This window comes from Alnus glutinosa, chromosome 10 (assembly GCF_958979055.1).
Source record: "Alnus glutinosa chromosome 10, dhAlnGlut1.1, whole genome shotgun sequence".
In the NCBI taxonomy this organism is placed as follows: Eukaryota; Viridiplantae; Streptophyta; class Magnoliopsida; order Fagales; family Betulaceae; genus Alnus; species Alnus glutinosa.
Genome location: NC_084895.1, coordinates 7,664,132 through 7,678,839, shown reverse-complemented (window position 1 = coordinate 7,678,839; position 14,708 = coordinate 7,664,132). Strand labels below are relative to the sequence as shown.

The window sequence follows — 14,708 nt, the reverse complement described above, 5'->3', positions numbered from 1 at the left end:
AAAGCACCACCCAACTAATTAAAAATGAGAAGATCTAGTCTAGCAATCAAGCCACCTAAGTGTTCAAGTAATTTTCAACACATTACAAAAGTAAACTGTGAAAGAAAGTAAGAATATATATAAAATAGAAACAAAATCGCTGAGCCGGCAAAAGAAGGACTACCCAAACACTGGCGCGTGTAAGACACGCACCGTACCTAGGCCACCCCTGTTGCCGCCAGTCAACAGTCCTTCCCGAAAACACCTCCCCGCCGACCTGAAAAGTGGAATGTGGCCCTCATGCGCAAACCAAACCCTCAAAGCGTGCAAACCACGCTCCGAGCGTTGAAAATCGCCGATCGTTGAGGCGGCAGGAACAGAGGCTGATGGCGAACAAACACTGGTGGGTCGTGTCATAAAATCTCCGGCGAAGCAACGTAGATCTGACTGAAAAGAAAGCCGAAAGAACACGAACGAAGAACACTATCAAGACGACTTCAACGAAATGTATCTGTCAAAACAAAAAGAAACCAACAACAAAAGCACAAATAACCAAAACTCCATAGCCCCCAACAGCTAGGAGAAACAAAAACCACCACCGGAAACTAGCCGAGGGGACAAAACTCCCATTGGAACAAACCAGGGGAGACAAAAAACATCCTAGCTCATAAAGAAGCTAGAGGGAGAAACACCACCAGGAGGAGGGAGGCGACACCTCTCTCCCCCGGAGAAAAGAAACTCTCTAAAGCTCTCTCTCTCTAGAAGAAGAAACGAGACTCTCTCTCTCTTAATATCAAGAGGTAATTAGAACCTTTTTTGTAACTGAACAATCTATAACTTATATTGATTAAAAAAAAAATCAATATGATTATCTCTGTTATTTGGAAATAAGGAAAGTAGAAAAAGAAATAATATTTTAAATAAAAAAGTGAAAGTGAATAGTTTAAATGTTAAACCAGATAGAACTGTTTTGAAAAATTTAGTAGATAAAATAAAATAAAAAATATGATTTTTAACTAAATTTTAATTAAATATTTGTTGAGCCACATGTAAGTGTTATTGGGGTCGTGATCTTGGCGTCTGTTTGCATATATTGAGCCCTACCTAGCTACAACTAGCGAGCTCTAGTCTTAATTTATACTAATAATTACTGCTACATTGTAATTGTTGCCCCAATTTTTCCAGTTCTCTTGGTCAAAACCTAAAAACAAGTACGAGTTTTAGGGAAAACTGCTTTGCAGCCTCTATTTCGATCACTGGAATGCTACTGGTTTTGTACTTCATCGGAAATTTGCAGGTTGGTGCTCAACATATATAAATATATCCTTTTTAAAGATTCACGTACTCCCGTATTTATTATTTTATTAAATTTTGTGTATGAGCAATAAAGATGGTTTCTATACGCATAGTAGAAACAGCATGTACATGTTAAGTAATTGGATAATTAAGTCATCTAAAAGGTTAACTTTGGAGATTAACCAAACAATATGGTTGTTCACACTTACTCATCATCATCTTATCTTTATAACTACCTTTTATCTTATTTTGTTATTTGATTTTTTTTTTAAATACCTTTTCTAAGATTAACATTGGTGCCCCTCCTTATCGTGATTTTGTTTTCTTGAAACATTAATTTATTTTAAGCTGCCGAAAACCAATTTCAGAACACCAATACTCTGTGCTTATAATATGCCAAAATATAAATGCTAAAAAACTTTTCTGGGCATTTATATATGTTAGTAAAATATATGAAATAGAGAAATAGCTTTGATATTATGTGAAATAGATGGAAGAGAAAGAGAGCGGAAGAGAAAGAGCGAATATATATTAAGGACTACATTGTATTGAGTCTTGATATTATAACATATTACAAGAGACCTCTATATATAAAGAGGCTATGAGTAGTGACCAAAAAACCCTAGAGTAATTAAGGTATGGAATAAACCCTAATAGGAAATATATGGTAAACATAATATTGAGAATATAAAATATTCTGACATCCTCTCTCAAACTCAAGGTGTAACCTTGTGTTTGGAAAAAAGAAAAGCAAAAGACGCCGGAGAAGTCGCCCAGAAAAGTTGTCGGAGAAGGCTGAAAAGTCGCTCGAAAAGAAACCAAAAGGAGACCGCAAAAGTCACAGGAGAAGGCCGCTGGCTGAAAAGTGGCGGAAGGCAGTGGAGAACGGTTGAAGCTTCAGGCGGCAGAATATTCATGCGGTGCGTGGCGGAGCGTGGAGGCTTTGATGAAACTGATCTCGGTGGATCTTGCACGGTCTTCTCCCAAGGTTTCTAGTAGTATGGAAAAGGAAGAACCGTGAAAGACAGAGCGATGAGGTATTGTGGAAGCAAAGGCGGCACCGAAAAAACTATTGGAAAGATGCCTGAAAAATAAAGAGAATATATTGGAGGCCACAAGACAGTATGGCTCTGATACCATATTAGTTAAATATATGAAATAGAGAAATAACTTTGATACTATGTGAAATATATTGAAGAAATATATGGAAGAGAGAGAGAACGGAAGACAAAGAGCGAAAATATATTAAGGACTACATTGTATTGAGTCTTGATATAAGATATTACAAGAGACCTCTATATATAAAGAGGCTATGAGTAGTAACCAAGAAACCTTAGAGTAATTAAGGTATGGAATAAACCCTAATAGGAAAGATACAGTAAACATAATATTGAGATATAAAATATTCTAACATATACATACACCGTTCTCAGTGTATAGGGTGTGGCGTAGCGGGTTGCAAGTTAAACCAATCACAAAACTCAGAACTCTCTAAGGGTGCGTTTGGGATTGCGATTTCGTAGACAATAAGTGCGAATTTAAACCAAATTGCAGAACATAAATTGTTTGGGAACTGCGTTTTTAAAAATTGCGATTTGAAATCGCAGAAAATCTATTTTTTCAAATCGCAGATAAGATGGTGTTTTTTTGAAAATGCAGAATTTTAAAGGCTAATTTGCGATTTTAAATGCTAAATTGCGATTTTGCCAAATGCTTAACTGCGTTTTTAAAAATCACTTTTTTCAAATTGCGTATTTTAAAATCGTGATTTTAAATCGCAAACCCAAACAGACCATAACTATAGGTTTATAAACTCAAACACCTTTATTTTTGGTCTAAAATCCTTTTCTTCAAGATATATTACTCCTTAACTTTGACTTTTGTTTTACATGATTACGATTATCAACTATGTTTCCTTTTAAGATGATATCTTTAAGACTCTTCCCCCGGCCCCTTTCAGAGCTTAGATTATGTATTTATATTATTTTTCTTTTATCAAAGTCTTGTAGTTATGAGATTGTTAACAAAATCACTAATGATTATTATTTTTTATTTTTTTATCTTCCATTACTGTTAATTATAAGCTATAAAATTTATTTGTGTGAAACGAAGGTAAAAACTATATTTATGTTTTAAAATATTAATTAATTGATTATATTTTTACGTACTCAAGTTTTGAAATAAATAATAATGTATGAGTAGAATTTGATAAATTGAAGTGGTCCCATTGCAGATTTACATGCAGATTGAGATGTCTATATGGTTGGATAATAAAAAGAAAGAGGAGACTAAGAAAGCTACTGAGCGAGAGATAGAGTTGTGGATGAAGAACAAGAAGCTCCCTCCCAATATAATGCGGCGCGTCATGCCCCACGTAGGACACATGATAGGAGAACGGAAAGATATTGATGCCAGGAATCCTCTCCCACATCTTCCCACAGAAATTACAAAGGAGATTCAGCGCTATATGGGTGGGCCACTACTAAGGAGTGTAAGTTCCACCCCTTTTTCCTCCTCGATCCCTTTTGAGATACAATAAATAAGCAGTTTTATTTTTATTAATTATTTTGGATGTATTTAAGGTGCATGCAGATGCAGATCTTTACAAAGATGGACGGACAGCTGTTGGATTCAATGTGTGACCGTTTCATGCCAGTGTTCTACACAGAAAAAAGCTACATTGTTTGGGAGGGAGACCGAGTTGATGAGATGTTCTTCATCATGCGAGGCACCCTATTGATCACGACAAACAATGGTGGAAGAACGGGCTTCTTCAAATCTGAATATCGTAAGGCCGGTGACTTCTGTGGTGAAGAAATTATTACTAATTGGGCTTTGGATCCCCACTCCTCAACCAATCTTCCCATCTCAACTAGAACGGTCCAAGCCCTTACAGAAGTTGAAGCCTTTGCTCTAAAAGCCGACGACTTGAAGTTTCTAGCCTCTCAGTTCGAGCTCGGTGGCAAGCAACTTCGAGACACTTGCAGACGTCACTCTCCTGATCAATGGAGGAATTGGGCAGCTTCGATCATACAGGCAGCCTGGCGCCGCTATAAGTCTCTTCGGGCAAATAAGGAGAATAGGTTGCAAGATGCTTTGGCCAGCTCGCTAAGTTTAGGTGCCGCCATTTATGCCTCACGGTTTGCTGCTAATGCACTTCGCACACGGAAGGAAAGGGTGCTAGAGAGAATTCCACCCACCCACGTTGCTTCAAAAACCAGCAGAGCCCGATTTTATATTGAAGAACAATAAGTGTGTAAGAAATTCCTTAATGAAGTGTGTAAAGACAAGTGTTGCCCATATGCCACGTAATAAATCTCTAAACCATAAGGTCAAATTCGTGCATAACAATATTCCACAACATATTGTTCAATTAGCCAAAATACATTTATCATTTGTAAATATAGCTTTTCCCGGAGTAATAAGGCTCACAACATCAAATATTCGAGTAATGGTATGTTTGAAACATCTCAAGCTTCATGTATAAAAGTGATGCATCAAGAAGAGTGCAAACACAAGTGTAGACTTTCACAAGTAATGAATTCTTGGTTAGTATGAGGTCGATCCACCGGAAACAGTAGATACTAAGTAAAATTCATATTATTGTGCAGAAAGTAAATTGAATTGGTTTTTCAAATAAAAAAATGGAGCAATGGAGAGATGGTAAACTAAAATTTTATTAACTAAACTAAATTAATAAAAAGTGAATTAGAGAAAATTAATGGGAAACACTAAGGTTTTAGAGATCTACCTAGTATTATATTACGTAATATTCCTGAGACATATATTTTTAACACAATTAGGTAGAGAATCAACTCGATCTCCTAATCGAAAAATAAAACAATTAAGCGCAAAGTAAATAGAAAATAAATTAAACATGGATTGATTGAGAATTTGATTTTAATAACATCTTACAATAAATTAAGTATTCAATATATTTTCGAATCATAACAAATCAAACAAAGTAAGCATTTGATATAAATAGAAATCATAATGAATCAAAATAAGCTTGTAACATTAAACTATCAAATAAAAATCATCCCCAAAATTTAATCATTAATCAAGAACACATAATAAAAATATTAGGTATCACCCTTAGCCTTAGCTAGACTACAAAAAAACTCTCATTTATTGACGGTTTCTTTCTAGACAGGATATTCTGATGTTGACTGAGCAATTTCACTCAATTGCTCTGGATGAAGCAACTTTTATCTGACTATGGCTTTGCGCAAGGTTTCATGGCTGTTCATTGCGACAATACAAGTGCCATCAATATTTCCAAGAATCTAGTTCAGCATTCTCGTACCAAGAACATAGGCATCCAGCATCACTTTATTTGTGATCTGGTTGAGTCCCAGGTGGTATCTGTAACGACCCACTCCAAATGACACAATATTGTCCACTTTAGCTCCCCTGAACTAAATTTATCAGGAGGTCCACCCATCCCAATACTACTCTCACAAAAGAACGCTTAACTATGGAGTTCTAATATGTTCATGACCATCACAGATTTAAAACGGGTTGTGTCAAGAATTGTGAGTTTATACATATAAGCACATTCCCATTTTGAGGCGATGTGGGACGTCACAATCAACTCCTCTTAGAACCTAACGTCCCCGCTGACGACCCTCATGGGATCACCCAATTCTTAGCGTCCCAGCAAATATCCGCTGGCAACCCTCATGGGCTTAGCTTATACACGCTCCCGCCATCTTAGGCTGGGCAATCCCTCTCTTTTGTGCCCACCGATAATCAATTAGCCGACCTCCTTACCAAACCTCTCGATGGCGGCATGTTTGAATTTCTTAAGAAAGCCATTGGTGTTTGTGACATGTCCTAAGCATGTCTCCTCACATGCTAGGAATAGACTTTCTTGTATATTTTAGTCTCATTCTCTAAGCATGTTTTTTTTTTTTCTTTTGAAAATTTTTTAATAAAAAAAAAGGAATGCAGAATGGTTTATCTTTGATAGTTTATCAGATATTTCATGTCTTCTTAACTGATATCTCAGTCATTGTGCTTTGTTGAATATCTTTACATATACTTGAGATGATCTGGTGAATGACCAAAGGGGAGGTTTGTTAGTTTTTTATATTGGCTACATTCATGTGGCAAAAGGTTACTTATTTGTTGAAGAAAATGGCATTAGAGCATTCATAATTCAAGTTCTTTCTTCAATGTCCGAACAGCCAGAAGCAATGTCCGGACATCACCCACAGAGAGCTTTTGTTCTTCAAGATGCCTGGACAGCCAGCAGACGCAACTTCTAGAGAGCCTCATGTTCTGTATAGTGTTCGGATAGATCAGATGATGCGACTTCCCGAGAGTGCTTGTACTCTAAGGTGTTCGGACACAACTTCCTGAGAAGTATTTTTCATGCAAGTGTCCAAACAGTAGGGTTACCTGTCCGGACATGCTTCATAGAAAGTGTATCTTTCTGATTAGTGTCCAGACACGCGTTACCTTGTTCGGACGCCGCCACCTAGGAAACCGTTCTTGACTTGTTTCAGGGCTTCTAAAGCTTATTTAAATGTGTTTCTATGCGGTCTTTGTTTAAGAATTCCAAAAGAGAATTCCTTGAGCTAAGAGAAGGTTTTAGGCTTAAACAGAATTATGTATTTCTCTTAACGTGGTACTTGTATTTGTTTGTTCAACCGCCAACCATTGAAGCCAGCTGGAGTTCCATTTAAGGAATATCAAGAAGAAAAACTCTCTAGAAGGGTCTGGGAGAGAAGCAGGAAAATGGGTCGCTTGTTATAATTCTAGAGAGTGGCTACTGCAAAGGATTGTGAGTAAGAACTTCTTGTAATTCGTTGTTTCTTCATTATAATTAATTTTCTGGGTTTGGTTGCCCTGTAGTGGTTTTTCTCTTTGGATTCAAAGAGTTTTCATTTCGTAACCAAATAACTATATTAACTGCTTTACTGCTTTACATATTTGGTTATCTGTTTGGTTGTGGTTGATTTAGAGTTTATAATTATTTTCACAATTCACTCCTTCAAAGTTGTACTCATTTTACAATTTTACCTCCAATGTTTAAAAATGAAGTTCACATGAAAAACATCATGTGCAGAACACGTGAGGCCCTTTTCGTCAGAGTAGACAAAATTCAATAATGGATTGGCTACATTGAAAAATTGGAAAACTTCGTTGGCTTGCAATTTTTTAAAGATTGGAGGTAAGATTGAAAAAGGGGTACAATTTTGGCGGTGAATTGTATTTAACCCTAAATTCAATAATGGATTGGCTACTTCGTTGTCTTTTGATTAGCTTAAATAAATAAATAAAAATACTTAAAATATTTAATTGAATAAAAAAATTGAACTCATATCCATTAGTACTCTAATAACAAATATTATCAATTGTCCAAAAAATTTCAATTAATAATAAAGTATGATAAATTTAATCATTTTTAATTATTATTATTATTATAATTCTTTGGGTTGAAAATGGTAAACTAATGTGCTTCCTTAAATAGCTTGGCCATTACAAGTCGTTTTAGTTCTTGATGACAATGAATTTCTTTACGCCTTCACGTAATCATTTCCTATTAATTGACAGTACCCTTCTCATTACTCTTCTCGATTGTTTTTGTGCAGGTCAGGTGCCATAGCTTCAAGGAAATTAAATAGTACTGAACAACTGTAGTTACAATTGACTTGCAACAATCTGAAGCCAGTGCACTCACTACAAAAAAAAAAAAAAAAAAAAAAAAAAAACCAAATTATGGATGGTTTTAAACCGTTCAGAAATACAAAAAAACCGTCTGAAATCAATTTCAGACAATTTTTTTTGGACGGTTTTAAACCGTCCAGTATATAAAGTCGCTAAATTTTTTTCTGGACGGTTTGGACAAAATCGTCTGGAATTCTAGAAGGTTTGATCCAAACCGTCCAGAACTGTTTCTGGATAGTTTTGGGAAAAACCGTCCAGAAAAATTATGGACGGTTTTGCCCAAAACCGTCCAGACTTATTTTTTTATTATTTTTTATTTTTTTCTGATGACTCGATTTATTTCTTTTGTATATATATGTTAATATTTCAGCTAGGATCGTCCCGAATGTCTAAATACGTCTAGAATTTTTCTCATTTCCGGTGTTAACTGTGTTTTTTTTTTTCCATCGCCGGCGATGCTCTGTTTCTGGCCCTCATCAGAAACATTTTTTTTTTTTGGTAATTACCTTTTCCCCCCATCAACTACCAGCCACTGTCAACATGCCCCCATAAATTGACACCTCGACCAAAAGAGAACATCCAACTACCAACTTCACACACTTTGCCCCCCTCCGTCAGGGAATCCCGTTAACTTGGATGAAATATTCCATTTTTGGGCGTTAATTTTGGTTTAAAGACCAAAATGCCCTCCAACAGTAATTAATAAAAAAAATATTAAAATTAATATGTTTAAAAAAGTTGAGGGCATTTATGTCATTTTTGAATTTGAGTTAGGGTATTTCAGTCTTTTTACGAATTAAACTGACAGAAAGGGGGCAAAGTATGTAAAGTTAGTAGTTGGATGCTCTCTTTTGGTTAAGGTGTCAGTTCATGGGGACCATGTTGACAATGGCTGGTAGTTAATGGGGGAAAAAGGTAATTACCTTCTTTTTTTTTTTTTTTTTTTTTCTCCTTCGTCGGAAACTTCTTCAAGGGCCGGCGAAATCTTCCCCTTCCTCCTCCCATGAAATCCAACCCAAAAAATCCAACCCAAAATAAAATCCGGCCAACACACAGTTCCAAGAGAGTTCAAAAGGGGAGAAAAAGTGGAAGATCGAACCCGATCTTCCAAAACTCTAGCCTGGAGCGGATCAGAGTTCGAAGCCTTGATCTTTGTCACCACGACGTCAAAACCACCCCCCCGGTGAGACCTCGACGCCTAGATCTCCGTTACCGGCAACTGAGTCATGCTGCAGTGGGGTGGGTCGTCGTCTTCTGGAAAAAAAAATAAAACACAAACAACAAAAGAAGAAAGATTAGTAAGATAGCGAGACAGAGAGAGACGAGAAATTTTGGGATTGCGCCGGAGGAAGAAGAAGAACGAGAGAGAGAGAGAGAGAGAGAGAGAGAGAGAGAGAGAGAGAGAGAGAGAGAGAGAGAGAGAGAGAGAGAGAGAGAGAGAGAGAGAGAGCTAGAGAGAGAGAAGAGATCGATGGTTTTAAGAATACAGTGTGTGTGAAGGTTTTCAATACAGCTAGTGTGCATGAAGGTTTTAATCGGACGGTTGTATTTTGGTTGAGAAAGAAATCGGATGGATGTGGTGAAATAAGGGGGTATCACGTAGATTGATGACATGGCATGTGAAAATTTTTTCTAGACGGTTTGGTAAAAACCATCCATAAAATTTCAGATGGTTTTAACTAAATCGTCTGGAAATAATATTTACAGACGATTTAGAAAAAAACCGTCTAAAAATTTAGAGACGGTTTTTATAAAACCGTATGGAAATGAAAATTTCCAGACGGTTTAGTTAAAACCGTCTGTAAGTATGAACGGTTTAATCAAACCGTCCATAATAAATTTTTTACAAACGGTTTTGAGAAAACCGTCTGCAAATTTTATTTTTTAGACGGTTTTAGAAACCGTCTAAAAAAAAAACCATCCATAAATGCCCTTTTTTTTGTAGTGACTACATTGTCCGGGAGGGAGAACCACTTGATGTGATACTCTTCATAATGCAAGGCATCATATGGCACTTCACGACCAGTAATATTGCTAATAGAAACGCTAATGTTTCGTTTGTTTCAACGTAAAATGTTTTTTGAAACATTTTTTGGTGTTTAGTGGAAGCGAAAATAATAGTCAACGAAAATCATTTTCAGTTTGACCATAAAAACTTATTTAATTTTTGGATTTAAACTCCTCATTCTTGCATGCACGTTTGTAGGAATCTGCCACCACCGGGCGTTAGAGTTTGTTGGTAGTCTGACTCTACCGTCAAAAATCTGTAAATTTTGGTATTCTAATGTCGGAATTTGGCGGCACTGGCCGGATTCCGGTGATGGCCGGCCAGTGCCGAAATCTGAAATTTTTTTCTGGAATCCGGCAACATCATCAGCTTCCGACAGACCAGATTCCAGCCAAACTAGCCAGAATCTGACCAGTACGTCCATAATCTTGAAATTTCTGTCGGATTCAAGCCAGATTCCGGCCGTACTAGTAAGATTCTGACCGGTTTGCTCGGAATCTAGCGACAGCGGCCAAAAGTCTCTGGATTTTGGCGGTGGTTTCCGGATTCTGTTTTACGCCATTGGTGATTTTTTCGTACGAGCCAAATGCCGAAAAAATATTTTCAAGAAAATCATCTTTTTTAAAAAAATGATTTCGTTGAAAATATTTCACAACAGAAAAATAAACGGAGCATTAGCGTATTAATAAAGGTAGTTTCTATGGAGAAGAGCGCATAAATCTTGACCAGCATAATGGTGGCCGCACTCATTTAGCCAGGGGTGGTTGTGTGGCTTTTAACGCCCCGGTCTCATATTAGGAAGATTAATAGCTCAGATAAAGTAGATGGTTTATAAAGACACTCATGATTGCTAGTCTCACATTATTTACTTAGTATATGAAATTGACATTTATAAGTGATTCTAAAGAAACTATAAATTCATTTTGAGATGATAGTGTAAATGTAGTTAGCGTTTTTCCTGAGTCGTTATAAATAGTATTAGAGAGACCTAGTAATGTCATGTGGTACTAGAGCACATCATAGGTAGCCCTAATGAGGATGTCAAATGTTTAATGGGGGAAGGGAGTTTGTAATACCCAGTCTCATATTGGGAAGATAAACATCCTATATAGAGTTGGTCGTATATAAAGAAACTCATAGGTGGTAAGTTTCACATTACTTATTAAGTGAAATTATGATTTATAAGTGATTGATTCTAGATAGAGCAGATGTGGCTAGTGTTTTATTCAAGTCGTTATAAATGGTATTAAAAACGACTAATAATGTTATGTGGTACTAGACCACAACATGAGGTAGCCCTGATAAGGACGTTAAAAGTTTAAAGGAGGAGTTTATAACATCTTGGTCTCATATTGGGAGGTTGAGTAGTCCACATAGAGTGGTTGATAAAGACACCTATGGGTGTTAAGTCTCATTTTTCTTACTTATTATGTGAAATAAAGTTTTATAAGTGATTAATTATAGACAAACTTTAAATTAAGTAGTTATTTTCAAGTAATAGCGTAGATGTGATTAGCATTTTCTTTAGGTAATTACACGGCTACCCCAACCACATCGGCATGGCTGCATGGCCTTCCTAACCATATCGGAATGACCACGCGGCAATCTCAACCAGCGCGGCCACCCCAACCACATATAAAAGAGAGAGTAATTGGCTTCTCATGTGCAATATGAATATCAAGGTTTTGATAAACGTGCAAGTTTTAACCACGTTTAAAAGAGAGTGATTGGCTTCTCATGTGCAACCTGAATATCAAGGTTTTGATTAACGTGCAAGTTTTACTAAGGTTTGATTTTTTATTCTTCTTTTTTTTGCATTGTCCTTTTATCCCTGCATCCACTTCCCCCAATGTATTACAATGGAGTTTGAGGTTTGTTAAATAAGAGAATACTTAATAAGAAAAATATATACCTATTATATGAAAATATGGCAAGAAATACATTATAATACTTTAAAATGAAGAGAAATTGTTGTTTAGTCCTGAAATAAGGTGAAACGCTAACTTGATCTGACTACTTACTAGTAAAAAAATGAAGAAAGTGCAGTAAAAATATTACTAGTAAAAATTAAGAGAGTGTTTAGCTTGTCACATGCAATCTCAACATCGATATCAGGGTTTTAGTCGACAAGCATATTATACTTGGGGACTGATTTATTTTTTTATCTTTTCATTTCTTTTGCCTATTACTTTATGACTCCCCACTTGCAATATTGAGGTCTTCGTCAATTAGCAACTTGATCTGACTACCTACTAGTAAAAAAAATGAAGAAAGTGGAGGAAAAATATTACTAGTAAAAATTAAGAGAGTGGTTAGCTTGTCACATGCAATCTCAACATCGATATCAGGGTTTTTAGTTGACAAGCATATTATAATAGGGGACTGATTTATTTTTTTATCTTTTCATTTCTTTTGCTTTTTACTTTATGACTCCCCGGCCACTTGCTATTGCTATATTGAGGCCTTCGTCAATTGGCAACTTGATCTGACTACCTACTAGTATAAAAATGAAGAAAGTGCAGGAAAAATATTACTAGTAAAAATTAAGAGAGTGGTTAGCTTGTCACATGCAATCTCAACATCGATATCAGGGTTTTAGTCGACAAGCATGCATATTATGCTTGGGGACTGATTTATTTTTTTTTATCTTTTTATTTCTTTTGCCTTGTACTTTATGACTCCCCACTTGCTATTGCAATATTGAGGTCTTCGTCAATTAGGAAATTGCATTTTCTACCATATTATTTTTACGGGAAGCCTACCAAGTTTGACTTGTCCAAAACATGTTTACACTATATATATATATATATATATATATATATATATATATATATATATATATATTCACACTCCCAATTTTACCTCTACCAAAACGGCCAAAACCCACTCAAAAGTTGAAGCCTTTGTTCTGACGGCCAATGACTTGAAAAATTTAGTTCCCATATATGCATGCCCGAGCAGCTAGCTTTGTAATTCAAAACATTATTTTTATTCTTCTTTTACAATTTGTTTGTACCCCCTCACGTTAGCAAATTCTAAAAAGTTATAGACAGCATGTAGCATTGCGAGTAATACTACAAATCATATTCTTATTTCACAATTTTTATGGGCATTCCCAACCAAGCCTTATATCAATTTTTGTGGTTTCTAGTCATATTATTTTTATGGGAAGCCTACCAAGTTTGATTTGTCCAAAACATGTTTACACTGCCAATTTTAGCTGACCAACGTGACTTTGAAATAAATTAAAATTTCATCGGTTGCTAAGAAAGACAAATAAGAATTAAAGAAAGACTAGAGAGACAGACTCTTGTTCATTACTTACATATGCATTTAGACGAGTAATGTTAGAAATTTTTTTTGTCACTCTTGTATTATATCCCTCTAAAAATGAGGTGGCATTTAAAATTAGCATTATACTTGAAATTGATCGATATTGAATTTTGATCCATTGATGATTTTAAAAACCACTTTATTTTTAGAGAAATACAAAAATAACACATTAAAAACTTTTAAAATTACTTGCATCTACACATGCTCTTCTAAAATCCACAACAAAACCACTTTTTGCTTTGCTTTGTCCAAATCCCAATCTTGGGCAGTTAACGTTGGTTGCTCTGTCGACTTTGTCCAAATGTGTAACATCCTGCGCCTCAGAAAGTGGAGGACCTTTGTTAAGCTTTATATTTTGGGTCTTGGTGTGTGTAGGCCTATTTAGTTGGGCTTAGATTAAAATGGTCAATGGATCATAACTTATATATATGCCTTTATGCTTTGAAAATTTAATTTTTCAATTTAATTTAGAAATAAAGATTGATTCAACGAATAAGGGCCTAGTTTGGCATGTAGGTAGGGTTCAAATCACTAGACTATACAAGCAAGTAGTTATTAATCACAATTAACTGTTATTAGCGTAATTACATTGATATGCGACTAGCAAAAATTATTAACCACATATGCAGATGTCGTTAGCAATTTTATATATACCAAAATAGTCGTTTTGATATTTAATTTCGTACTTAGTATAGAAATTCACTAAAGCTTAAAAAAATTAAAATAGAAAAATAAAGAAATAAACCAAAAATAAAAAATAAAACACTAACACAAGCCCAAACTACAATCTCCAGTCCGACCTAGTACCTAGAGAGTATTTTGAAATGGATAAAAATTTCCTACAAACTGGTTCTTTAAACATGTGAGAAACACATGTTTTTTTATTAATGCTATTAAAAAAATGTGCTTCTCATATGCTATTAAAACAGCATGTGCTTCTTACATGGTAAGAGACACATGTTAATTTTATATGTGGGTTGTATGAAATTTTCTAAAAACTGTCATTTTGAAATTATTTTACAAAAATTTTTGACTTGCGTTTTTAAAGTTGGTGTTTTGCGCGGCACTACTCCTGTGTCTCTCATTCAACAGAGATTGAGAGTGTATTTGGTAAACTTGCTGTAGTTTTTTTTTTTTTAATAATAAAATAAATAATTAGTGTGATACAAAATAAAAATAAGTTTTAAACTTTTTATAAAGAAAAGTAAAAGATGTTGTTAAAAAGTAATTAATATAATATAAAAAGTGTTTTGAAATGACTTTGTTAAGGAGAAGGGAAGATGGTTTCAAACAGGGCATTAAATTTACTCCCTGTCCTTAATTCCTTATTAGATTTAAACTTTTGTCTTAGGTATTTTAACTGGCGGAGTTGAATTTGGAATAAAATAAACTTAATTCGGTAGGTACGTAAGAAAAG

At 35.2% G+C, this 14,708-nt stretch overlaps 1 protein-coding gene across 1 annotated transcript; it reads left to right on the top strand.

Annotated features, from left to right (window-relative positions):
• Positions 1–3,508: 3,508 nt before the first annotated feature.
• Positions 3,509–4,589, top strand: LOC133880532 (cyclic nucleotide-gated ion channel 1-like). Its single transcript, XM_062319483.1, has 2 exons — positions 3,509–3,766; positions 3,868–4,589. Exons 1-2 carry the CDS (start codon positions 3,515–3,517, stop codon positions 4,525–4,527), a joined length of 912 nt encoding a protein of 303 aa, XP_062175467.1. The 5' UTR covers positions 3,509–3,514; the 3' UTR covers positions 4,528–4,589.
• The last annotated feature ends 10,119 nt before the right edge of the window (positions 4,590–14,708 follow it).